This window comes from Orcinus orca, chromosome 19 (assembly GCF_937001465.1).
Source record: "Orcinus orca chromosome 19, mOrcOrc1.1, whole genome shotgun sequence".
In the NCBI taxonomy this organism is placed as follows: domain Eukaryota; kingdom Metazoa; phylum Chordata; class Mammalia; order Artiodactyla; family Delphinidae; genus Orcinus; species Orcinus orca.
The window spans coordinates 9,630,151-9,655,860 of NC_064577.1; the positions used below are offsets into that span (position 1 = coordinate 9,630,151).

The 25,710-nt window shown below is 51.0% G+C and overlaps 1 protein-coding gene across 9 annotated transcripts in view; it reads left to right on the forward strand.

Annotated features, from left to right (window-relative positions):
- The window catches only part of SPNS3 (SPNS lysolipid transporter 3, sphingosine-1-phosphate (putative)), a 91,957-nt gene that overhangs the window by 11,242 nt on the left and 55,005 nt on the right, over positions 1 to 25,710 (forward strand). For 5 of the 9 annotated variants that reach the window (XM_049702607.1, XM_049702609.1, XM_049702610.1 and 2 more), the window contains 6 exons: positions 16,765 to 16,830; positions 21,509 to 21,645; positions 22,189 to 22,340; positions 23,053 to 23,119; positions 23,818 to 23,966; positions 24,765 to 24,917. In XM_049702607.1, coding sequence (XP_049558564.1) covers positions 16,765 to 16,830; positions 21,509 to 21,645; positions 22,189 to 22,340; positions 23,053 to 23,119; positions 23,818 to 23,966; positions 24,765 to 24,917 — 724 coding nt within the window. Of the gene's footprint in view, positions 1 to 4,125; positions 13,370 to 15,490; positions 16,831 to 21,508; positions 21,646 to 22,188; positions 22,341 to 23,052; positions 23,120 to 23,817; positions 23,967 to 24,764; positions 24,918 to 25,710 lie in introns of those variants that run through there. The other 4 variants (XM_049702605.1, XM_033423170.2, XM_049702606.1 and 1 more) reach the window with 2 other exon arrangements.

The following is a 25,710-nucleotide window of genomic DNA, read 5'->3' on the forward strand; positions in this document are numbered from 1 at the left end:
GACATGTGAACTCTTAGTTGTGGTATGCATGCGGGATCTAATTCCCGATCGAACCTGGGCCCCCTGCATTGGGAGCTCAGAGTCTTACCCCCTGGACAACTAGGGAAGTCTCTATACATTCTTTCTTCAATATTCTTTTCCGTTCTGGTTTATCATGGGATATTGAATACAGTTCTCTGTGCTATACAGTAGGACCTTGTTGATCCATTCTATATATAAAAGCTTCCATCTGCTAACCCCAACCTCCCAATCCATCCCTTTCCCAACCCCCTCCCCCTTGGCAACCACCAGTCTGTTCTCTTTGTCCGTGATTCTGTTTCACAGATAGGTTCATTTGTGTCTTATTTTGTTTTTTTTATTTTTTGAGGCTATTGTGAGCAGAATTGTTTTCTCAATTTCGTTTGGTTATTCTTTTTTAAAATTCTTTTAAAAAATTTTAAAAATGAGATATAGTTGATATATCATTTCATTTTGGATTGTTCATTCCAAGTGTATAGAAATACAATGTAAACTTGCTGAACTCATTTATTAGTTCTAAAGGTCCTTTAGTGGATTCCTTAGGGTTTTCCATATAAAAGATCATATCATCTGTGACTAGAAATAGTTTTAATTCTTCCTTTCCAATCTGGGTACCTTTTATTTCTTTTTCTTAACTAATTGCCCTGACTACAACCTCCACTGAAATGTTAAGTAGAAGTGGTGAGAGCAGACATTCTGGTCTTATTCCTGATCGTAGGGGAAAAACATCCAGTCATTTACCATTAAGTATGTCAGTTGTGGATTTTTCATAGATGTCCTTTTTCAGAATGAGGAAGTTCCATTCTATTCTTAGTTTGAGTGCTTTTAATCAGGCAAGGGTATGGGATTTGTTAAATGCCTTTTCTTTTTTTTGCATCCGTTGAGATCATATGATTTTTGTTTATTGATGTGATATATTACATTAATTGATTTTTCAGATATTAAACCAACCTTGCATCCCTACGATAATTCCTGCTTGGTCATGGTGTATAATTATTATTTTTTTTTTAATTTTATTTATTTCTGGCTGTGTTGGGTCTTCGTTGCTGTGCACAGGCTTTCTCTAGTTGCGGCGAGTGGGGGCTACTCTTCACTGCAGTGCACGGGCTTCTCATTGTGGTGGCTTCTCTCGTTCCGGAGCATGGGCTCTAGGTACGCAGGCTTCAGTAGTTGTGGCATGTGGCCTCAGTAGTTGTGGCTCACGGGCTTAGTTGCTCTGCGGCATGTGGGATCTTCCCAGAACAGGGATTGAACCTGTGTCCCCTGCATTGGCAGGTGGATTCTTAACCACTGCGCCACCAGGGAAGTCCCGTGTATAATTCTTTTTTTTTTTTTTTTTGTGGTACACGGGCCTCTCACTGCTGTGGCCTCTTCCGGACGCTCAGGCCCAGCGGGCATGGCTCACGGGCCCAGCTGCTCCGCGGCACGTGGGATCTTCCCGGTCCAGGGCACGAACCCGTGTCCCCTGCATCGGCAGGCGGATTCTCAACCACTGCGCCACCAGGGAAGCCCCCCGTGTATAACTCTTATAATTAAAAATATTATTATTGTTTTAAGCCATAAAATTTGGGCATAATTTGCTAAGCAGCAACAGATAATTAGTTCAAGCTGCTTGGTGTGGGGACCATGGGCTCCTTGCCCCCTTAGTTGCCAGGGGAATGTGGTCAAGAGTGAGGCAGTTGCCTGCTGCAGTGTCTGTTCTCTTGGGCAGCTATGAAGGCCTCATCTCTCCAGTGGCTTGGTGGTGGGGTAGTCTCACGTGGAGCCAGGAGCCAGGAACTCCTTCTCTTTGGTGGTGTGAGTGTTACAGCTGGACACGGGACACCTAGAGGCGGAGCTGGAACTAGAACCCGAGCTTCAAGTCCCTGGGTCTCCAAATTCTTTCATTGGGAGTCATGACGCAGCTTGTCCTCCTGTCGCTTTCAGTTATGCTTGAATACATGGGGAAGAAAGGCGTTGTCTTTTTGCATGAGGGTCTAGGTTGGCCCCTGGAAAATAAATTGCCCTAAATAACAAGAGAGTCAGGGCCTCCAGCTTAACTTTTTATTTTTATTTTTGGCTGCGCCATGTGGCAGGTGGGACCTTAGTTCTCTGACCAGGGATCAAACCCGTGCCCCCTGCAGTGGAAGCGCAGAGTCCTAACCACTGGACCACCAGGGAAGTCCCTGGTGCCGTGTACAGCTCAGGCAACCACTTAGGCTGTGCTCCACTCCTCAGATCCTGGTCCACGCCAAAAGGGAAGGGAGCTGTGAACACTAGCACAGGGATTGCTTCCCTAGGGCTGCCGGAAGCCCCACAGAGAGGCGTCCTTGTGTGCAGAGAGCTCCTAGGTGCCCTATACTTGAGAGAACATTCTGTGCACAAGCACGCCACCCTCTGCATGATCCCCAAAGAAGTGTGTTGGGTCATGTTTTCAAAAGGGGACAGTGTTCTAGCTATTTGCTAGTAAAGGCTGGAGCGACAGAAATACCTCAGCTGAGCGGCTTCCCTGGTGGCTCAGTGGTTAAGAATCCCCCTGCCGATGCAGGGGACATGGGTTCGAGCCCTGGTCTGGGAAGATCCCACATGCCGCAGAGCAACTAAGCCCGTGCACCACAACTACTGAGCCTGCGCTCTAGAGCCTGCGAGCTACAAGTACTGAGCCCATGTGCCACAACTACTGAAGGCCGCACGCCTAGAGCCCATGCTCTGCAACAAGAGAAGCCACCGCAATGAGAAGCCCACGCACCCCAATGAAGAGTAGCCCCCGCTCGCCACAACTAGAGAAAGCCAGTGCACAGCCAAAAATAAGAATAAATAAATAAATAAATAAATAAATAATTTTAAAAAACAAACAAAAAAAGAAATACCTCTGCTGAAAATAATTAGTCCCAGGCTGGTGCAGCTGGTCGCCTAAGAAGCATGTTTCATTCACTCATTCAGAACGTCCATTCTGTCTTGCTGCTCTGGTTAAGGCCTGGGCCAGACTCTGGAGGAGGCAGAAAGAGTGCCTTTCCTTTAAGGGGCTTACTGACTCATGGGAAAGAGAGAAAATCCCAATAACGAGCAGTAAGTTTCAGGATAAAGATAAGTACTCAGCCAAGCCTGCAGGCTTCCTGGAGGAGGTGACCTCTGAGTGGAGTTTGGAAACACCAGTAGGAGGTGGTATCACGAGCCCAATGGGTGGATATTGAAAGCTCAGGGAACACTGAGAGCCGGGGATGGGGAAAGTTTAGAAAATTCCCTTCCTTTTTTTCATCTGTCTCTGCCCACTTCCTCTTTCCCTCTCTCTTTCTTCCTTTCCTTCTCTTTTCCCATCTTCCCTTTAGTTTGGCAGCCTCCCTCAGCCTCACCCTGCCCCCAGGTCAGGCCCACCACTCACCAGGGCTAGGTCCCTATTAACTGCTAGTCCTTGTATTCATAGCTTCCAAGGGAAAGGAGGAATTTTCAAAATTGCTACCAAATCAAGAGAGTCCAGGGAATTCCCTGGAGGTCTAGTGGTTAGGGCCCAGCTTTGATCCCTGAGTGGGGATCTAAGATCCTGCAAGCCTTGTGGTATGGCCAAAAAAGAAAAAAACAAAACAGGGGAGCCCAGGTGAAGAGGGGAAGTGGGCTTCTGCAGTCACAAAATCCTGACCTTTCTGGTGTAGCTGCACCTATGCAGCACCGGCAGCCCTGACCCTGCCCCAGCCACAGGTATAGCACATGGTCGGTCATGTTTATCTTGTTTTGTTTCATAGCATTATTTTTTGGTGTGATCATAAAAACTATACAGGCCACTACTTTTTCTTTTTTAATATTATTATGTAAGTGAGATACTGCAGAAAATTTAGTATATACAAATGAGACAGTAAGGTAGTACAGGGAATTCCCTGGCGTTCCAGTGGTTAGGACTCAGTGCTTTCACTACTGGGGCCTGGGTTCAATCCCTTTTTGGGGAACTAAGATCCCGTAAGCATGACCAAAAAAAAAGAAAAAGATAGTATAGCAAAAAGGAGAGGAGCACAGAGTTCAGAACCAGGTGGGGCAGTTATTTAGCCTCTTTGGGGCTGTTTCTGATTCTAAAAAATAAGTATAATTATCATACCCAATTCACAGGTAGTTGTCAGGGTCCAGCACATGGTGAGTACTATTTAATATTTGCTATTATTACTATTGGAAAGTAAGGAAAAAGGAAAAAAAAGAAAGGAAAAAAAGTACCTATAATTCTAGGAGCCTGAGATAAATACTGTTAACTCTTTGGGATATATGCTTCTATACTTTTGCCCTGGGTATATGCTTTATAAAAATGGTCGGTTCTGGGCTTCCCTGATGGCGCAGTGGTTGAGAGTCCGCCTGCCGATGAAGGGGACACGGGTTCGTGCCCCGGTCTGGGAAGATCCCACATGCCGCGGAGCGGCTGGGCCCGTGAGCCTTGGCCGCTGAGCCTGCGCGTCTGGAGCCTGTGCTCCTCAACGGGAGAGGCCACAACAGTGAGAGGCCCGCGTACAGCAAAAAAAAAAAAAAAAAAAAAGGTCGGTTCCATAATGTGGGATACAATATGATCACAGCTCTTATTTTCCCAGTTAATCACTCATGATTGCATGTGTCTCATTAGCAAGAAATCCAGGATCTTTAGATCACCCTGAATTATCCATGAACTTTGGGGGTTTATACTATGCCTGGAATAGTTCATGACTGCTGTTGCTTCTTATGGCCACATGGTGTCACTATTGGAGCCTGATCCCAACCAGTCCATAGGACTTGCTGGTGAAGGATGCTGTTGTGTCCTTTTGAAAACCGGCTAAACTCAGCTAGGGGCTTGCAGGCTTGAGATCCCAAGCCTGTGGCTCTCGGTGCGTAGCAGCTCTCTTTCCTGTACACTTCCCCCTAGTTAGTGTGCCCGCTAGCTTCAGGAGCCCCAGGTTAGGACAGTATTTCCTTTTCTCCTTGGGAACCCACACCAGGGGCTTGTTTAAACCCTCCAAATATAAAGGGTCACCTGACACCCCCTTATCCTGGGAGTGTGGTCACTTCCTCTTGTAGGGCACCGAAGTGGTTAGCTTTCTGTGAAAGATGTTGTTTGCTCACCCAACGGCTACTTGCCTACTTCTTCTTTACTAACGGAGGCAGCCTCCCACGGGGCCCACCTTCCCAGCTTCTCTTGCAGCTGGGTCACAGACATTGGCTCAAACCTGGCTGGAGGGTCTTGAGGGGATGCTGGCTGGGGGATTTCTGGGGAAGATTTTCCTCTCTGATAAATACACATGAATATATTTCAGGAGAAATCTTCCTTATTGGGACTTCCCTGACCGTCCAGTGGTTAAGACTTCACCTTCCAATGTAGGAGGTGCGGGTTTGATTCCTGGTCAGGGAGCTAAGATCCCACATGCGTCTCGGCCAAAAAACCTAAAACATAAGCAGTATTGTAACAAATTCAATAAAGACTTCAAAAATGATCCACATCAAAAAAATCTTTAAAAAAAGAAAAAAAAAAGAAAAGAAATCTTCCTTCTTATATGTGAGAGGGCAAACCTGCAGACGAAGGCTGAGGTAGCCAGCCTTCAAGAAGATCTCCAGGTAGCTTTGCCTCCTGGTTTCCATGCCCTTGTGTAGTCCTCTCGTGCAGTGAATCAGGGCTGGCCTATGTGACCGATTAGAATACAGCAGAATGCAGACTTAGAGGGCTAGATTGTGAAAGGTATTGAAGTTTCTGCCCTGGTCCCTATTGGATTGCTCCCTCTGGAGGGAGCAAGCCACCACACTGTAAGGACACATACCCCACTGTGAGGACACTCAGACAGATCTGCAGAGAGGAGTCAACAGCCAGTGCCGACTTGCCAGCCATGTGGGTGAACCATGGGGGTCCTTGGAAGTGGACCCTCCAGCTCTAGTCAAGCCTTCAGATGAGCACAGCCCCAGGTGACATCTCACTGCACCACAAGGGAGACTGAGCCAGAACCCCCAGTAAGCTGCTCTGACCCACTGAAGCCATGAGGGATGATAAATATTGTTGCTTAAAGCCATACATTTGGGGGGGGGGGTTGTTATACAGCAATAGATAAGTACTCAAAGGCCAACACTATAAAGACTTCAGAGAGGAAAGATGGAAAACACTGGCGTCTTCGATGACATCATGGTGCCACTGAGTTCTCTCATCCAAGTACTAACCAGGCCCGAGCCTGCTTAGCTTCCGAGATCAGATGAGATCGGGCGTGTTCAGGGTGGTATGGCCATAGACCATGGTGCCACTGAGTTAACCAACCCTGAAACCTCCTACTTCCCATCCCTTTGAGTGAGAGACGTACACACAAACTGCAAAGCTGAGTGGACCTTCTAGGGCCGTCCAATCCTTCCACCACCATGGCTACCAACACTCAGATAGGGTAGTAGAGGCGCAGAGAGGGAAAGCCTCTTGTTTGCCCCTCGTAGTGTTGGACCCCAGGCTTCCTACGTGGTCATCCATGACTCTGTGTTGCCCCACGCCGGCCTCCTGCTCCTGGGACGTGATGTTCTTCTGTTTTATTTCTAAAATGCCTCTTGGGCAAAGCCTCTTCATAAAAAACCCCTCTAGAGGTCAAATCCTGAATCCCTGGTAGGAACCCACCTTTGGAAGCTGAGGAGTCCAAGGCAGTCGGTCGTATTCTGATGCTGTGCTCCTGGCCAACACCCAGTCTCCTGGATTTGACCAATCCCGGGGGTTCTGACTCCTTGAGCTGCTCCCTTGCTCTGAAAGCCAAGGCAGGGTGGCATTCTGGGCTGGCATAGTGAGGGCTGGACCTGGAAAGGGGTGACCATGACCAGCATATCTGGGGCAGCTGCCTCTGGATGGGGGGCAGCTCTGTCTCAGTGTTCACTAGCTGCAGTGCTCTTGTGTAGTTTGCATGAGTGTGAGTGTGTGTGTGTGCTTGCGGGCTTGGTTTCTCACTCATGCACTCATACTTGAGGGTGTAGCTCTGCCAGTCACTCCTCGGCCCTGAGGGCAGGGCTGAGACCAAAGTCTCATCTATGTGTGCCTGGGAAAACCCTATTTTATTTAACACTGACATAGCATTTCCTCAACACCAGGCAAAGTTCTAGGCACATTTCAAACTCATTTAAGCTGCAACAACCCTACAAGCTATGTACTATCATTATCCCCATTTTATAAATTTATTTATTTACTTATTTTTGGCTGTGTTGGGTCTTCGTTGCTGCATGCGGGCTTTCTCTAATTGTGGTGAGCGGGGGCTACTCTTCGTTGCGGTGTGCAGGCTTCTCATTGCTGTGGCTTCTCTTGTTGCAGAGCACGGGCTCTAGGGCATGCAGGCTCAGTAGTTGTGGTGCGCAGGCTCAGTTGCTCCGCGGCATGTGGGATCTTCCCGGACCAGGGCTGAAACCCGTGTCCCCTGCGTTGGCAGGTGGATTCTTAACCACTGCGCCACCAGGGAAGTCCCATCCCCATTTTATAGATGGGATAATAGAGGCACAGAGAGGTTGATTGGCCTAAGATCAAAGGGTCAGTGAGTAGTGAGTTTGGCTCTGGGTTAGGATCTTAGCCATGATGCCAGCCTGCCTGCGTGTGCTCAGGCTGAAAGGCCTGATTCTGAACTTCCCTATGTTTCACAAAGACCACCCACATGGGGTTTGTGGTTGGACCGCATGGCAGAGGCCAAGGGCCAATCACTACCATCATCATCATCACCATCATCGTCATAACAATAATAATTGTCACCGAATGCTTCCTATGGGCCAGGCTCTATGCCGGGAATGTTACGCGTACTTATCTCAGTTCGTCCTCACAGTTAACCCCTCCAGCACATATTCTTCTCTCTGTATCACACATGAGATCATTGAGGCTCAGAGAGGCTGGGGACTTGCCCAAGGTACACAGCTAGGAAGAAGCAAAATCGGAATTCAAATCCAGGCTCGTCAGACGGCAAAGCTCGTTTCCTTGCCATGTCACCAGACTGGTTTTTTGTTTGTTTGCTTTAATTTAAAAAAAAAATTGAGGTGAAATTCACATAACATAAAATTTTAAACGTTTTAAAGCATGCATTTCGGTGGCATTTGTTACATTCACTATACTGTGCAACCATCACCTCTATCGAGTCCCCAAAACATTTTCATCACCCCAAGCGAGAGAGACCTATGTACCTATGAAGCATTCCCTCCTCTCAGCCCCTGGCAACCACGAATCTGTTTTCTATTTCTATAGACTTAACTATTTGGGGTATGTCATGTAAATGGAATCATATATTGTGTGACTTTTTGTGTTTGGCTTCTCTCACTTAGTGTGTTTTTGAAATTTAGCCACGTTGTACGTGGGTCAGGACCTCATGCCTCTTTATGGATGACTAATAGTCCATTGCAGGTACACACCACATGTTGTTTACTGATTTGTCAGTTGATGGACATTTGTTTCCACCTTTTGGCAAGTGTGAATAGCACTGCTATGAACATTCATGTGAAAGTGTTTCTTTGAGCCCCTATTTTCAGTTCTTTGGGGCATATGCTTAGGAGTAGAATTGCTGGGTCATGTGGCATTCTATGATTCGCCTTATTTTTTTAAATTGGAGTATAGTTGCTTTACACTGCTGTGTAGGTTTCTGCTGTACGGCAAAGTGAATCAGCTATACGTATAAATATCGCCCCTCTTTTTTGGATTTCCTTCCCATGTAGGTCACCACAGAGCACTGAGTAGAGTTCCCTGGGCTATACAGTAGGGTCTCATTAGTTATCTATTTTATACAGAGTATCAATAGTGTATATATGTCAATCCCAACCTCCCAATTCATCCCACCCCGCACCTTTCCCCTTTGGTGTCCATATGTTTGTTTTCTATGTCTGTGTCTCTATTTCTGCTTTGCAAATAAGATCATCTATACCATTTTTCTAGATTCCACATATATGTGTTAATATACGATATTTGTTTTTCTCTTTCTGACTTCACTCTGTATGACAGTCTGTAGATCCATCCACGTCTCTGCAAATGACACAATTTCGTTCCTTTTTATGGCTGAGTAATATTCCATTGTATATATGTACCACATCTTCTTTATCTATTCCTCTGTTGATGGACATTTAGGTTGCTTCCATGTCCTGGATATTGTAAATAGTGCTGCAGTGAACATTCGGGTGCGTACATCTTTTTGAATTATGGTTTTATTTACCTAAGTGTGGGATTGCTGGGTCATATTGTAGTTCTACTTTTAGTTTTTAAAGGAACCTCTATACTGTTCTCCATAGTGGCTGTATTAGTTTATTAGTTTACATTCCCACCAACAGTGTAAGAGGGTACCCTTTTCTCCACACCCTCTCTAGCATTTATTGTTTGTAGATTTTTTAAAATTTTTATTTATTTATTTTATTTTTGGCTGCATTGGGTCTTTGTTGCTGCACGCGGGCTTTCTCTAGTTGCAGTGAGCGGGGACTACTCTTCGTTGTGGTGCACAGGCTTCTCATTGCAGTGGCTTCTCTTGTTGCGGAGCACGGGTTCTAGGCTCGTGGGCTTCAGTAGTTGTGGCATACAAGCTCAGTAGTTGTGGCTGACAGGCTTAGTTGCTCCACTGCATGTGGGATCTTCCCAGACCAGGGCTCGAACCCTTGTCCCCTGAATTGGCGGGCGAATTCTTAACCACTGCGTCACCAAGGAAGCTCCATTGCCCATTTTTAATTGAGTTGTTTGTCATTTTGTGGTTTATCTTTTTATTTAGAAATAACTTTCAACTTACAGAAAAATTACAATATAGTACAAAGAAACCCAAGCAATCTTTACCCGAATTCATCTATTATTAACATTTTGCCCCATTTGCTTTCTTGCTATATCTGTTTTTTCTTTTTTTTTTCCTGAACCACTCGAATGTAAGTTGCTTACAGGATGGCCCTTTACCCCTAAATGCTTCAGTGCAAGGATTTCACTTACATAACCGTAGTGCAGTCATCAACTTCAGTAAATTCAACACTGATCTATTTCTTCCTAATCTATCATCTACATTCCAATTTTATCCATTGATCCAATAATATGCATTTCTTCCTCCAGTTTAGGACCCAGTCCAGGATCCCATGTTGCATTTAATTATCATCTCTCTTTCATCTCCTTTAATGTGAAACAATCCCTCAGTCTTTCTTAGTCTTTTGTGACCTTGACATTTTGAATAATACAGTTTCTTTAAAAAAACATAGTCTTCTATACTCTTACCATCTGATCTAGCAATTGTGCTTCTTGGTATTTACCCAAAGGAGTTAAAAACTTACGGCCACACAAAAACTTGCACATGGATTTTTTTTATCAGCTTTATTTATAGTTGCCCAAACTTGCAAGCATCCAAGATGCCCTTCAGGAGGTGAATGGATAAACCACGGCCCATCCAGACAATGGAATATTATGCAGTACTAAGAAGAAATGAGAACCTTGCCAAAGGGGCAGCCGGTGGCGCCCTGCTCGCCCGCGTCAGCGCCCTGGGCTGGTAGGACCTGCTCCCTTCCCTTGCCTCAAGGCGCTCTTCAGAATCTGAAAAGGAAGCAGTTGGGGGCATGGTGCCCGTGAGCTGGGGTGCACACCAGGGACATCTTTCATCCCCAGGTCCCTCCCCGAGCTTGAGGTCAGAACAGAGATGAGAGTCTAGAGGAGAAAGGAAACTCGCCCTTTGGGCTGATGCCCACGCCGGGAAAGCTCTGGCTGACTCTTCGTGGTGCAAGCATCTCGGTCTTCATTTTACAGATGAGCAGACTTGAAGCTTAGAGGAACCCATTCATTTCTTAGTCCAACAGTTAATTAAAGCACCTACTTTGTGCCAGGCCCTGGGTTAGGCTCTGGAGACACAACCACGAACAAGACACGCGCTCATGAAGGAAGACACAAAACATAAGGGAGTGATGCCCAACTGAACTTGAGCCCGCAGAGGTCTGCACAGGGGTGCCCAGGAGCCCTGGGACCACACCAGCTCTGCCACACATGTATCAATACAGAGTGGCGGGCTGCCTCCCTGGACCTGTTTCTCCATGAGGAAGTAGAGAACATCTGCTCCCTTCCCCTAACTTTCTGGAAAGAAGGCCAGGGAGGAAGAGCCCTCTCTCCCCCAAGGTCTTGGTTCTTTTGGACAGGTCCACTTGCCAGAAGACCAAGGGGGCTTATTTCTGCCGAAGCTGCAGGGATAGGCCTCAGGGCACAGAGCCCTAGTGACCTCACTGCCAGAGCAGGTGCAGGGGGATGGGATAGTTTCTAACTCAGGGGCACAACCTTTAGACACAGGGCCTCCTCCTCTTTCAAACACTGCGTGGCTGGAGAGCCAGGGCCTAGAGCTGTCTCCCTACATGGTCTCTATAAAGCAGTGCTGGATAGCTGGGGCCGGACTGAGAGCTGCTGGCAGGTAGATCTGGTTTCCCGTACCAGCCGTGGCTGTGGGCAGTTCACTTAAGCCCCTCTGAGTCTCAGTTTCATCCCAGAAATGGAGGAAATGACAGTATTTACCGTATAGAGGTGTTGGGAGATCAAATGAGATAATGCACTTAAAATGCTGTACAGTGGTTAAGAATCCACCTGCCAATGCAGGGGACACGGTTCGAGCACTGGTCCAGGAAGATCCCACATGCTGTGGAGCAACTAAACCCGTGCACCACAACTACTGAGCCTGCGCTCTAGAGCCTGTGAGCCACAACTACTGAGCCCGCGCGCCACAACTACTGAAGCCCCTGCCCCTAGAGCCCGTGCTCCGCAACAAGAGAAGCCACCACAATGAGAAGCCCACGCACCACAACGAAGAGTAGCCCCCGCTCGTCACAGCAAGAGAAAGCCGCGTGCAGCAATGAAGACCCAGTGCAGCCAAAAATAAATAAATTAAATAAATAAATTTTTAAAAAAAGAAGAAGAAGAAGAAATGAGCTCTCAAGCCATGAAACAACATGGAGGAAACTTCAATGCAAATGACTAAGAGAAAGAAGCCAATCTAAAAGGGCTACATCGTGTAAGATTCCAACTATATGACATTCTGGAAAAGGCAAAACTATGGAGACAGTAAAAATATCAGTGGTTGTCAGAGGATGAGGGGAGGGAGGGATGAATAGGCAGAGCACAGAGGATTTTAGGGCAATAAAACTATTCTGTGACACTATAATGGTGAGTACATGTGGTACGTTTGTCCAAACCCATAGAAGGTACCACACCAAGAATGAACCCTAATGTAAACTATGGACTCTGAGTGATAATGATGGGTCAAGGTCATCAACTGAAGCAAGTGTCCCACTCGGGAGAGTGGGGTGCTGATAATAGGGGAGGCTATGTGTGTGTGGGGCAAGTGGGAGTAAAGAGGGGTAAATGGGAAATCCTAACCTTTTGCTCAGTTTTGCTGTGAACCTAAAACCGCTCTAAAAAATAAAGTCTATTAAAAAAATAGTGTCCCTCATTTGGGTTTGTCTGATGTTTCCACGTGATTAGATTGGGGTCATGCATTCCTGGTGGGAATCCTGCCCCTCGTTGGTGATGCTATTTTAATCCTTTGGTCAAGATGTTGCCTGATTCTCCTCCTGTATCGTTACCCTTCCCCCCACCTGCTACTAATAAACAATCTGTAAAGAGACACTTTAAGAGCATGCCAATATCTTTCCCCTCATCAAAAATCTCCCGCTAAACTTCACATCCAATGTTGAGTTTTGCCCACAGGCTGCCTTCCTGTCGGCCGCCCCTCGCTGTCTTTGTTTCTCCGGTTAGGACATTACGTAGGAGCAGGTTAGCCTCCGCTTCCGGTCCAGTCCAGTGTCGCTCTCCTGGCCAACACCCAGCCTTCCTGATCTGACCCGGGTTCGAGTCCCTCATTCACAGCCCATCTCATGTGTGGCAGCCAGACCTTCCCACAGCGAGTGGGACTCTGGGAGACTCGTCTCATTTCCTGTCCTGCAAAGCTTCTCTTTCTCACGGCTGCTACCATAGCCCCAGGCTAGGTCAAAAGGACCAGCCACCCTGGGTGGTGAGGCCAGGAGCTCTCTTCCCCCCAGCAGGCCTCAGGGGCTGCGGATGGTGAAATCTCACCTTCGAGGCTGCACTGGGATCAGTAGAGACCTGCAGTAAGATACCGAGCAGTTAGGGCAGCTGCTTTGAGGTTGGGCGGCTGGGAGCCCACAGGAAGTGACTTGGTGCAGAGCTGATGCGTCTTTACCCCGGCACCCATCCCGGGACGGGAGCTGCAGGCTGGCGAGGCTGGGGGCATGTCCGCGGAGTGCGGGGAACCTGGGCCCGAGGGGCTTCAGGGCTGGTCCCCGGGGCCAGGCGGGCACTCAAGGGCCATGGGCTCGGGTCCGTGCCCCTCTCCATCCACGCCCACCCCCTGGAGCCTGCCCCGCTGGAGAGCTTACGTGGCTGCTGCCGTGCTCTGCTACATCAACCTCCTGAACTACATGAACTGGTTCATCATTGCAGGTGAGGAAGGGGACGGGCATCCTGGGCGGCACTTGCCCATCTACCTGCCGGCTGCCCTGCCACCAGCCGGCGCTGTGTATCCACAGTGGGCTTCTGTCCAGCAGACTTTCTTCTTGTGCAGCACATCCCTGCTATTCTTACCCCCGGCCTGGTTTCAGCCTGGCCTGAAATGGGGGAGGGCCAAATGAGTTCCCAGTCCAGCCCCAAACTGTACATGCACGCAGGTGTGGGTGCACAATGGTGGTGGGTGGGTGAGGACAGCAGGGAGGACTGGGCCTCGGGCAAATGTCTGGTGGTTCTGGGTGGAAGGTCGGGGTGAGGTGGTGGAGGACAGGGTGGCCTGGCCCTGCTCCCACGCAAGAACTAGCTGGCTGGTTGTTTCTGGGGCATCAGGCTGCGTGCAAACTTTGCACATTCTGCCTTCCTTCCTGTAGGCCCCAGGGCTCAACCTGCTGTGTCTTCATGTCACTCACTCATGCACTTATTCATTTGTCCATTCATTCATTCAAGATTCAGCCTTTTCTCTCTTGATCGCGGATTCCTTCAAGATCGGCTGAGCACTATGGGCCTTGGGGACCCTCTGGTGGGCCTTGGGGACCCAGGGGAGGGAAAGTCAACCTTGTAGCTCCTGAACTCAGGAATGAGCCTCATGGGGCAGAGGGACAGAGGAGCCTGGGGAGCTCCGAGGAGGTGCTTGCAGCAGGGGGGGCCCTCCTCCGAGCCCAGGGTATGGATTCAGCAGTTACCAGCTCGCAGCTGTGGAATGAATGGGCCTGGGGTTGCAGATAGCACCAGACCCAGTGGGCGTGTCTGTCTTCGAGGAGCTCAGAGGCATACAGGACACACGTAGAAGGGGCTCTAATCCAGGACAGACTCGGGAGAGCATCATTTGGGCAGCCCCAGGATGAAAAACTGAGGGTTCCGACAGAATTCACAGAGGAGGGGCATATGGTTTGGGTCTTGAAGGCTGAAAAAATCGGTAAAGCAGGGAATGGGGTCAGGCAAGGGCGTTCAGAGAGAGGGGTTGGCGTGAGCCAGAGCACATGGGGCCAAAGTGCATGCTCTGATCAGGAGAGGAGCTGGGGGAAGCGGCAACTTATTCTAAAAGGGTGTTTGGGGCTGGATCATAGGTTTCTTGGGGGCCAGGCTGGGAGCTTGCACTTTCTGCTGAGGCCGTGGGGAGCAAGTGGGGAGACTGTAATCAGAGTTGAGGCCCTGATGGAGGCAAGAGGAGACGGGGAGGTCAGTCAGAGGCTACCACTAGGATTAGACTGGAGCTGGGGAGGCATGAGTTGGACTGGGGGTGGAGGGCATGAAGGGGAGAGGAGGGGTCAACCAGGCATGTGGAGCTCTTTCAGCCCCGCAGGCTGGGATCCCTGCTTTCCTGGGAGGCCGCTGGCTGGGCTGTCAGTCCCTGAGTCCTCCCGGCCTGAGGCACTTTCCCTGATGGGAATTCCTCTGGCTGTGTGAGTAGCAAGGCTGTGGTTATTGGGCTGAGGGAGACCAGGGGAAGCGAAACCCCACAGAGTGCCTGGGGACGGTTGGAGCAGGTGATTGTCAGCCACTAGAATTCTCTGGTGTGAAGCAGGTCTTTGGCAGGCCAGAGGGACAGAGGAAAGATAAAAACAAGGCTGGGACTTCCCTGGTGGCACAGTGGTTAAGAATCCACCTGCCAATGCGGGGGACACGGGTTTCAGCCCTGGTCCGGGAAGATCCCACATGCCGCGGAGCAACTAAGCCCGTGCGCCACAACTACCGAGCCTGCGCTCTAGGGCCCATGAGCCACAACTACTGAGCCTGTGTGCCACAACTACCGAGCCTGTGCTCTAGAGCCCATGAGCCACAACTACTGAGCCCGAGTGCCAGAACTACTGAAGCCCACGTGCCTAGAGCCCGTGCTCCACAGCAAGAGAAGCCACCGCAATGAGACGCCCACGCACCGCAACGAAGAGTAGCTCCAGCTCGTCGCGACAAGAGAAAGCCGCGCACAGCAATGAAGACCCAACGCAGCCAAGAAAAACAGAGCAGCGCAGGACTGGGGGGATCCCAGGAGCAGTCAAAACAAGGGGCTGAGTCCCAGTCCCCCAAATGAGTGCGAATATAGAGAATTTTTACTTAGCCATTTTCTTTGTTTACCTGTGTTGTCTCTTGCCAATGAATATGTCTAATTCGTGTAAGTAAAAGTATTAAAAGGGAAGGAAAGACATACAAGTTGGTATCTGGACGTTGTGGCAACTGGGTACAAAGTGAATATCAGAACAAAACCCTCTCACTCTGCTTCTCTGTTTCTTCCATCTTTTTCACCCACTGGCTGGTCTCACAGGTGTGGATGTGGGGCTTTCTTCTCCATCGTGGGGGTGTTTCTGCAGGGCTCCATTTGTGACTCTGGGTGGGAGGGTAGACCCAGCTCCCCTAATTCCAGCTGTACAGCCATAGGTGGCTGGAGCCTCTGTTTCTCCATCTGTATAATGGGGACAGTGATACTGAGGGCCCTCAGCCATCTCATAATGCAATCAAAGTGATGACAGGGCCAGAGCCTCACAGCTCAGATGAGCAGGTGCCTGGGACCGTGACTAACTCTGAAATACCACCAAGGGGCTGAGGGGATTTCGGCCTAGCAATCTCTCGGAGGGGCTTCAGAGCAAGAGCCTGCCACCCTCAGGGGCCGAGTTCGGACCTAAGTGGGACCCTCTGAAGCTCTCATGGGCATTCCGTGTTTGTGTGTCCATGCCTCTGGAAGAACATGCTTGTGTGTGCATGTGTGCAGGCCAGGGCACATATGCCTTTGCATGTACATGCTCATGCAGGTATATGTATGTCTATGAATGTCTGGAGTTTGTATACAAGCAGGGCTGCACAATCCCAGGGACTTTCATTTACACTGTAGTCTAAGTGAACGGCTGCTGTCACTATGACTGTGACGTGAAGGGCAGCCCTGCACGTGTGCAAATGCATGCATGCCTGTGCGTGTGTCTTTACGTGTACATCTCAGTGTACGTATGTCCGGGTGTACGAGACTGGGCTTACACACCTGTGAGTGCAGGCTCCTGTATGTGTATGTCTCGGTGCCTCTGGGAGTGCCTGTTTGTATGTAGCTGTGTGGATCTGCATGTCTGTGTGCCTGCATGACTAAGTGTCATGCTTGTGCATGAATGTGTGTGTATATCTGTGCCTTTGGGATGTGCTGGCTCCTGTATCTGTGTGTGTGTGTGTGTGTGTGTGTGTGTATGTGTTTGTGTGCATGTGTGGGAGAGAGGGGAAGAGAACAGTGGGCCCGGGTGCCACACCGGTGCTGTGCTGGTCGGCTGCAGGCCTGTCCCAAATGCAGGGGCAGCTGCCCTTAGAGGCCTGGCAGGCAACTTCCCATTTCCTGAGCACTGTCCGTCTGCCCACAGGAGTTCTGCTGGACGTACAGAAGTTTTATCAGATCAGTGACAGCAATGCTGGTTTGCTTCAGACAGGTAAGGAGGGAATCCCCAGCCTGGGGCCCTGGGCTCATGCTGGGTGGGGGTCTTTCAGCAGGTCCTGCTCTGTGTCCATCTCCAGCTGCTGGGAAATGGGTGCCAGGCTGAGCCTCACTGAGTCCCTTGGCACAGAGGATGGGTGGTATTTGGGTGGGAGGGACAGTCTGGGTCGGAGAAGGAGGCAGCACAGGCTGGGATCTGGATGGTGCCTGAACAGCCTCTTAGGGTTTGAGGGTAGGAGCTGTGGAAGAAGCAACGGGAGCCGGGGCTGGAAAAGCCTCCCGAGTGGAGTTGCTCACTCATCCTTCACATCTGTTAAGCTCAGCTTTGTAGCCGGGGTTGAGAATTTCTGATGTGTGCTTTCCTCTCACGGACCTGATCACTAGGACACAGACAGACAGACAGTGGACTTCCCTGGCAGTCCAGTGGTTAAGACTCTGGGCTTCCACTGCAGGGGGCATGGGTTCGATCCCTGGTTGGGGAACTAAGATCCCACATGCCTCGAGGAGCAGCCAAAAAAAATAAAAAAAGGTAGACAGAGACACGTACCCCGCCCATGGGCTCAGGTGGGGTCTGGGCCCACTGGGGCCTACATTCCAGCAGTGGGGAGCAGCCACACCTCCCATTCCAAGGTTGGGGTCGCAAGGCATTAACTTTTCCCCAATGACTGGATGGCGACACACACATGCACACGCACATGTATGCACACACTGTCACAACACAGGATACACGTGTGTGTTCTTTACAGTTTTGAGAGAATTCATGTACAGATCGAGCCCGTATATTTCTTTCCTAAAATATATCTGCCTGAGAACAAGCATCTGGCTCTTTTTTTCCCACCTCCCCTTTAATACTCACCTGTCCACCATTTAAAACATATATTTATTTATTTATTTGGCTGTGCCAGGTCTTAGTTGTGGCATGTGGGATCTAGTTCCCTGACCAGGGATCAAACCCGGGCTCCCTGCATTGGGAGCGTGGAGTCTTAACTGCTGGACCACCAAGGAAGTTCCCGTCCACCATTTTTGGCAGGAAAATACACCTATCCCCATTCTGAGTTTTACTAGGTATAGAAACATCCAGGGTACTAGACAAAGGGACCCCTCATGGCTGTTTGGCTTCTGTTGATGAGGCCCTGGAACGGGTCAGAGAGAGCATCGGTAGAAACCAATTGGGGATGTTTCCTCCAGGCTACAAACCCGGGGATGGCAAGGCGCCAAGCCTTATCTAGCTGTCCCACTCGTGTGTGACAGTCTACTATTTATCTACGATTGAGAATTCAGAAGTGAGATGGTTGTCTTAGGGATGGGTATCAACACATTTATTTCAACTAAAAAAATGAAGCCAACATTTTAATATCTTTTCTTTTTTTTTTTTTTGCGGTACGCGGGGCTCTCACTGTTGTGGCCTCTCCCGTTGCGGAGCACAGGCTCCGGACGCGCAGGCTCAGCGGCCATGGCCCATGTCCCCTGCATCGGCAGGCGGACTCTCAACCACTGCGCCACCAGGGAAGCTCTTAATCTCTTTCTTACAGACAACCAGTCTGATCTGTCCTACTGATTTGGCGAATGAGGACTGGCTTTGCCCATAAGCCTTTATGGTAGACATTTCCCGTAAACTGAATGAGCTTAATCTGTAGCCTAAGGATTTGGATGAAAATATAGTTTAAAACATACAATCATGCTGGAAATCACATCCTTCTCAACTATTTAAACTTACGATAAAAATGCCTCAGCTGAAAACATGCAAAAGGGTCCACAGTTCTGTAAACCGAGGCACCGAGCAAAAGAGGTAGATCACTGGTTAGACCACCGTATTTTCCAGTTGCTCCTGTCTTGGGGCTGAGGCCGGCAGCTGGTGCTTACCTTCCAGTCATATTGTAGCCAAAGGGAGGCTGTGTCTCGGTTCAATACCCACAACCTTCTAGATTAAACAGATAATGGAATCTGAGTCAGTATTTCCCTTCCCTGGTTCTTACCATGGTGAACAGGATTATGACCACAAGGCCCCTGATAAGTGAGTTGTGGGGAGGGAGAAGTTTGTGTGTATGAGAGAGAGCGGGGGGAAGCCTGTGAACATGGGGACGTGCTTGTGCGTGTGTAGTGGGGAATGTGCATGTGCGTGTGAGTGTGTGTGTTTGAGGTTGGATGAAGGGAAGGGGTTTCTCTGCAGAAGCAGCCCAAAGAGGTGTGTGGAAAGGGCAGTGGGCTTGGAGGCCTGACGACCAGGCTTGTCCCCAGTGACCTCAGGTGAGTCTTTTCACCTTTCTGGGTCACCGTGCAATGGCCCTAAGACCTACCCTGCTGTCTGTCTGCAGGGTGGTAGGCTGGAGGAAACCGATGACTCAGAGGGCACGGTGTAGCTCTAAGAGTGGTGTGGAAGGTGGGGGGAAGCAGTGGTCAGACACCCCTCGCCCCACCGCTATGGGACAGAGAAGCTGCTGGAGTTAGTTAACTGATTTACAATATTTAAAACGAACACTGATGTGGACCTTACCGTGTGCCAGGTGCTAGTCTAAGGGCTTAATAACATTAACTCATTTAATCTCACAACAATCCCACGAGGCAGGGATTATTATTATGCCGATTTTACGGATGATGAACCTGAGGCACAGAGAGGCTATGGGGCTTGCTGAAGGTCACACAGCTGGTAAGTGACAGAGCTGGGATTCAAATCCAGGTAGCTGCTTATAGAGTCCTTCTCTGAACCCTGTGCTCCTTAATTCCTCCCACCTTGTCACAGAAATGATTTTAATCTGGAGAGCGAAGGCGTGCCTGCCTTCCACTTAGGGGCAGGCTTCTCCATCCCAGGAGATCTGCAGGTTTAAGGTGTTTATATCCTGTAAAGGATCCCTACCTCCAATCTCATAAAAGTATGAGATTTGGGGAAATATTTTATAAGCTTTAGGTAAAGATGTGCATTAACAAGACACAAAATGACTCCCCCCCGAGGAAGATTGATAAATTTGACTACATCAAAGCTAAATCCTTCTGTATGATGGTGATTGAAACTATAAGTGCAATTAACAATAATAATAGATGACATTTGTTGGGCATTTACATAAAGCCCGTCACTGCCTTTTATATGCTTTATTTTATTTAATCTTCCCCATAACCTTATGGGGGAAGTACTATTACTATCGTACTCTGTAGTTGATAAAGGGAAAACAGGAGAGTTAAGGATTTTGTCCAAAGTCACACAACTAGGAAGTGGTGGGGTCAGGATGTGAGCCCAGGTATTCAGTCGCAGAATTTGCATTTTAAATCCTTAATACAAATATAAAGGACTGGGAGAAAATTATCCACAAAGAGCCCGATAGAAAAATAGGCAGAGGATGTGAACACAGAGCCTGCTACTCAGCCTCACTTGGAAAAAGAACAATGCAGGTTAAAACGTCAGCGAGACGCTATTTGTGTTTCAACCATTAAATGAACAAAAATAAATCGATTGATCCTAGCAAGTGTCAGCAAGCAATATACATACTTCTATTCAAGTGTAAATTGATACAGCCTTTTTGGAGGCCTATTTTGGCAGTAGTTATTATATATTTAAATGCCGTTCACACCAAAGACCTTTCTCAGCGGAGGATTAGGTCAAACCATATTAAACTGCCGTTTTTGTAGGTCAAAACTGGCTTAATTTCCGCAATTGCCTACGGCTCAACCCAGTAATAGAGCGGGTCAGGGCAAAGTGGGAGGGGCTGGAACCTGAGCTGGGACGAATCTGGACATTCATTGGGCTCAGGAAATGTCAATCATCTGTGCTCCTGAGTGAAGACGCAGACGCTGGGCGGGGCCCCCCAAAGCCTAAGGCCCTTGGGTGGTGGGACGGGGTGGAGGAGGGTCGGACCTTGCCCAGGTCACCTGGCGGCTCTCGGAGGCAGCGGAGGAGGGTGGAGGAGATTTTATTCGAGGAACAGAAGCAGTGAAGGTAGTTATCCACGTGGTATAGTCACGCAAAAACGTGGCAGTTTCTTTGTCTTCGCAGAATAGCAAACGCATTCACTAATCCAGCCACCAATTCATAAGCGTTTAGTACTTTAAAAAACTGTATAAATACAACTGCAGCGTCAGGGGAATGTTTTACCTACTTAGGAAGACCAAATCTTTTCCAGCCTCCAGGGGCCGCTGGTTTATAATCACTGTGCTCATTCTAAACCGTGCTCATCAGCTCGGAGCAGGCACCTGGCCCGCCCCCCGCCCCCTCTTGCCTTCCACGCCCTGCCTCCAGCAGGGGCTTGAGAGCGAAGTCCCTGTGAGTTCTCCGAGAGACAGGGCCCTGGCAGCTCCACGCCGGGCTCTGTGTTCACTTCTGTCTCACGTTTACACGGCCTGGGAGGGGGATGTTGACTTCTCCACTGCTGGGCTGGTGCTCAGAGAGGTGGAGTTAGTAACCCAAGGCTGCACAGTGAGCAAGCAGCAGAACTGAGATTTGAGTCGTGGCCCTGCCCCCACCCTTTCCTTCCAGTCCCCCTGACTCTGGGCAGTGGTGGGGATTGGATTGGGGGATTCACCTTATCTTTTCCTCCTCCCAGCCTCCACCCACTGCCAAGCTTGTGGTGTCTGAGCCGGTTCCCTTTTCTGGGCCTGCTGGACCCATCTGCCCCCCGCACCCCCCCCCCCCCCCGCCTTTGTCGAGCCGGGGATGCATGCTGCCCCCTGCGTGTCTCCTTCAGTCTTCATCGGCTGCCTGCTGCTGTCTGCACCCGTGTTTGGCTACCTGGGCGACCGACACAGCCGCAAGGTGACGCTGAGCTTAGGTATCCTGCTCTGGTCAGGAGCAGGCCTGTGCAGCTCCTTCATCTCCCCTCGGGTAGGTACCCTCACCCCTTCCCAGGCCCCTGGGGGACCCTCCCCCACCTTCTTCCTCCCTGATCCAGCCCCAGCAGAGCTGCTTCTGCTCCATTGCAGGCTCCAGGCTGGCTGGGGGATTGTCTTCTAAGGGCTGAGAGAGGGGCCTTCTGAACAGGCTGTTGGACTTTCTTAACAGGGGCCTTCCTCTCTGGCATCTCCCGCTGCTGCCATGGCTTCACTTCCGCTCGACTGTGCTGGGGCTGGGGGTGAGGGTAACTGCTACTGTCTGCGGGAACTGGCCTGGTTAGCACAGATGATGCCCAGGAAGAGGGCTACTCAGGGCAGGGGGTTGGGGGTGGCTGTGGACACCAGCAGGGGGCACCCGTGTGGTTTGGGGAGCCTGGACTGGGAGGATAATGAGGTGTCTGGAGCCCTGATCTCCCTCTCCTCCCCTGGGGCACATGTCACCAGATGCCCTCGGGTCCCTCGGACAAATCCTCAGGTCCCCTTGCCCCGAGGGTGATTTCTGGAACTCACTGCAGTCTTGTGCCTGTTTGCCCAGTACTCCTGGCTCTTCTTCCTGTCCCGGGGGGTGGTGGGCACTGGCACTGCCAGCTACTCCACCATTGCGCCCACTGTCCTGGGAGACCTCTTCGTGAGGGACCAGCGAACCCGAGTGCTGGCCATCTTCTACATCTTTATCCCTGTTGGAAGGTTGGTATTACCCTGGATCCACTTCCCTGGGTGGTAAACTGAGGCCTAAAGGAGTCAGAACAGGAGCTGGGCTGGGTGGAGGAGACATCAGAGCAGAAAGGCTTGGAATCCCAACTCTACCCCTTCCTCACTGTGTCACTTTACCTCTCTGAACCTCAGTTTCTTCATCTGTAAATGGGGCCAATAACACGAACTGACAGGCTATGGTGGGAGTTAGAGATACATAATGAGGATGCTCCCTACATGCTAGTACACTCCAGGAAGGGGTGAGAAGTAGCGGCACAGCAGTGTGGGCTGCACAGGGAGGGGCCCGCCCTGGGAGGGGAGGCAGACAAATGTCTTAGGGTTGGGCCATGCACTCCACAGTGGGGTAGGACAGAGTGGGTTTTGCAGTCAGACCCCTGAGCTCTGACTCAGGTTTCCTGAAATCTCCTGATTTGGGCAGGGCTGAGACTTGGGAAGGTGGGGTGGGTGGTCCCCAGATAGAGAGACAGTGGATGTTTGGGATGGGCCTGGAGCCAGAGGTCACCTGTGACTTGACCAAGGGCAGTGGACATCTGGGCCTCACGTGGCTCACTTTTCCCAGTGAAAAAGGCAATGAGCTGCAGAGAGCTGGCTCCCTGGGGTTGGGGCACCCCGGCTCAGGCTGGCCTTGGGGCCTCAGGGCTGCCTCCCTTCCCTCACTGCCCATTTCCCCTGCCCCCTGTCGCAGTGGTCTGGGCTACGTGCTGGGGTCGGCTGTGACGGAGCTGACCGGGAACTGGCGTTGGGCCCTCCGAGTGAGTCCAGCTTCCTTTTCTTCCCTCCGCTTTCCCCCTGGGCCGGCAGGGACTTTCCAGCCTCCAGTGGCCTTTGCCCCTTGGCACAGTATCTGGCGCCATGGGGGGTGTTCAGACATCAGCAGCTCAGACATTTGGGGCGTCCTGTGGACCACGGCCTCTGGAAGTCGTGCCCCTGGTTCAGATCCCAGCTGCTCAGTTTGCTAGCTTGCAAGTCACCTCCCTCTTCGGGGCCTCACTTTGCCTGTCTGTAGAGTGGGGGAGTAAAGTCTACCTTATGGAATCTTGAGGATTAATGAGATAAGGGATAGGAAGACACTAGGGCAGGGCTGGTGTGGCAGATGGAGGTGTGGGCCTGGAAAAGGGACAGTTATTGGGGCAGCAAGTACTCAACAGTCAGGGTCAGTGTAGTCAAGCCTCCAGGTCTCAACCATGTCAGGCTCACAGGTCCCAATAGAGTGGTGTCTGTATAGGACAGACAGGTGTTAAGTCAAACCCCAAGGGGACCCTGCTCCCCAGAGAGGCTGTCCTCTCAGGGGTGAGGGGGTGAGAAACAGTGGTTTGTCAAGCTCTGTGTATAACCAGCTCCCAGGAAGTGAGTCCCTCCCCAGCCTGGACCACAGAGTTCAGTCACTGCCAGGATCTCCTGGGTCGCAGTAGTGTGTGGCCCTGAGCTTCCTGGGCCCTCCTGTCCCCAGATCATGCCCTGCCTGGAAGCCGTGGCCTTGATCCTGCTTATCGTCCTGGTTCCAGACCCACCCCGGGGAGCTGCTGAGAAGCAGGGGGTGGTGACCGTTGGGGGCCCAAGGAGCACCTGGTGTGAGGACGTCAGATACCTGGGGAGAAAGTGAGTGTCCCTGCCCCTCCCTGCATGTCACCGAAAACCCCTCTGTCTGCCCCGGCATCACTGACTTCCTTCCCTCCACCTCCAGAGAACCCTCCCTGACTGCCCTCTTCCTTCTCTGAGCTCCCACTCACCAACGGAGATGCCCCTCCCCCACTCGGAGGCCCCCTCCCCCTAGCCATGTGACGGAATACGGGCTGGGAGAGAGGGAGGAAGACACTGTGGGCTCCAGCCTTGGCTCTGCCCTGCCTTATCCCAGAGTGACCTGAGACTTGGAGCCTCACTTCCCTCATTTATTCAGTGGACATAGTTCTCCAGCTTTGCCGGCTTCTCAGGGTTACTGGGAAGATGCCCGAGTGAATCACTCACCTCTCTGAGCCTCACGGGAGAGCATCCCTCCTCTGTTCCAGGCGTGGTCGGGGAGGCAGATAGGAGTCACCCACATGGCCGGGTCTCATGATTTACCAAAATATGGGGCACGGGCAGGACCCCACTCTCTTTGTTACAGACCCACGAGCCGAGTGGAGGGCACTCAGAGGAGGGTGGGGCAGCACAGACAGCTTGCTGGAGAATGTGATGTTGGATTTGGGTCCGTCAGTCTGGGGAGACTTGGTCAGGCAGAGAGGAGGGAGGAAGGAACAGCTGGAGGGAAGGTGCGGAGGTGGGAGGGGCAGGCTGCTTAGGGAGTGTCGGGAAGGACCTGGAGCCACCTGAGTGCCCAGGAGAGGGGGAGTGGGGCAGTAGGAGGCTCCTGCAGCCCCAGCCCTCTCCCGGGTCGAGCCACATCATCTTCTCTTACAGCTGGAGTTTTGTGGGGTCGACCCTTGGAGTGACAGCCATGGCCTTTGTGACTGGAGCTCTGGGCTTCTGGGCCCCCAAGTTTCTGTTCGAGGCCCGTGTGGTGCACGGGCTGCAGCTTCCCTGCTTTCGGGAGCCGTGCAACAGCCAGGGCAGGTGAGGAGGGGCGCCTGGGTGCCCGGCTCAGGGGGGCTCTTGATGGGGAAGTTTCCAGGAGGTTCTGAGCCCCAGATTCGGCCTCTGTGGGCTCATGGAGCTCTGGGCAGACACCGGGACTTGGGCGCCCGCTGGCAGGTGGCAGACCTGGTTTTAGCTTGGGCAGAGCCCCTGCTGCTCTGAGCGGCCACGGGCGGCTCCCTTGTTCTCTCTGGGCCCCAGTCCCTGTCTTCCTGCTCTTGGGCTGCTATGGGGGTCCAGAAAGCACTTGCGGGCGGGTGAGGCTTCTGTGGGGCCTGTCCGTCGGAGGGACCCGTAGTGTGAGGTCGTCCCATTCTACAGATGGCAAACTGAGGCACTGGGATGCTTCATTACTTCTCTGGCTTAGGGATTTCACACATGCATTTGTATGTTCTCTGCCTCATTTGAGGCGCTGGCAGTCCTGGGGAAGCTGCTCTTCTCACCCTGCTGTTCTCCTGTCCCCCCAGCTGACCCTGTTCTCCAGGGGCTCCATGACCTCCTGATGGAGCGGGCATGTCTAATCCTCTCTTATTTGCTTCCTCCTTCTCCCTGCTGATGCTTTCCAGTCTCCTTGAGGACCCCTTCTCCTCCCTGATCCTGCCCCAATGGGTTTCTCAGAGTTCCTCAGGGCTCCGTGTTCTCCCCTGAGGCCTCAGTGACACTAGTTCTCTGCTGGCAGCATTGACATCCCTTCTCCCCAGCCTCCTCTCTTGCCTCTGCCTCCCTCCCTGATGCCCAGGGAGAGCTTCGTGTCATTTCCAGAGTGTCCCCT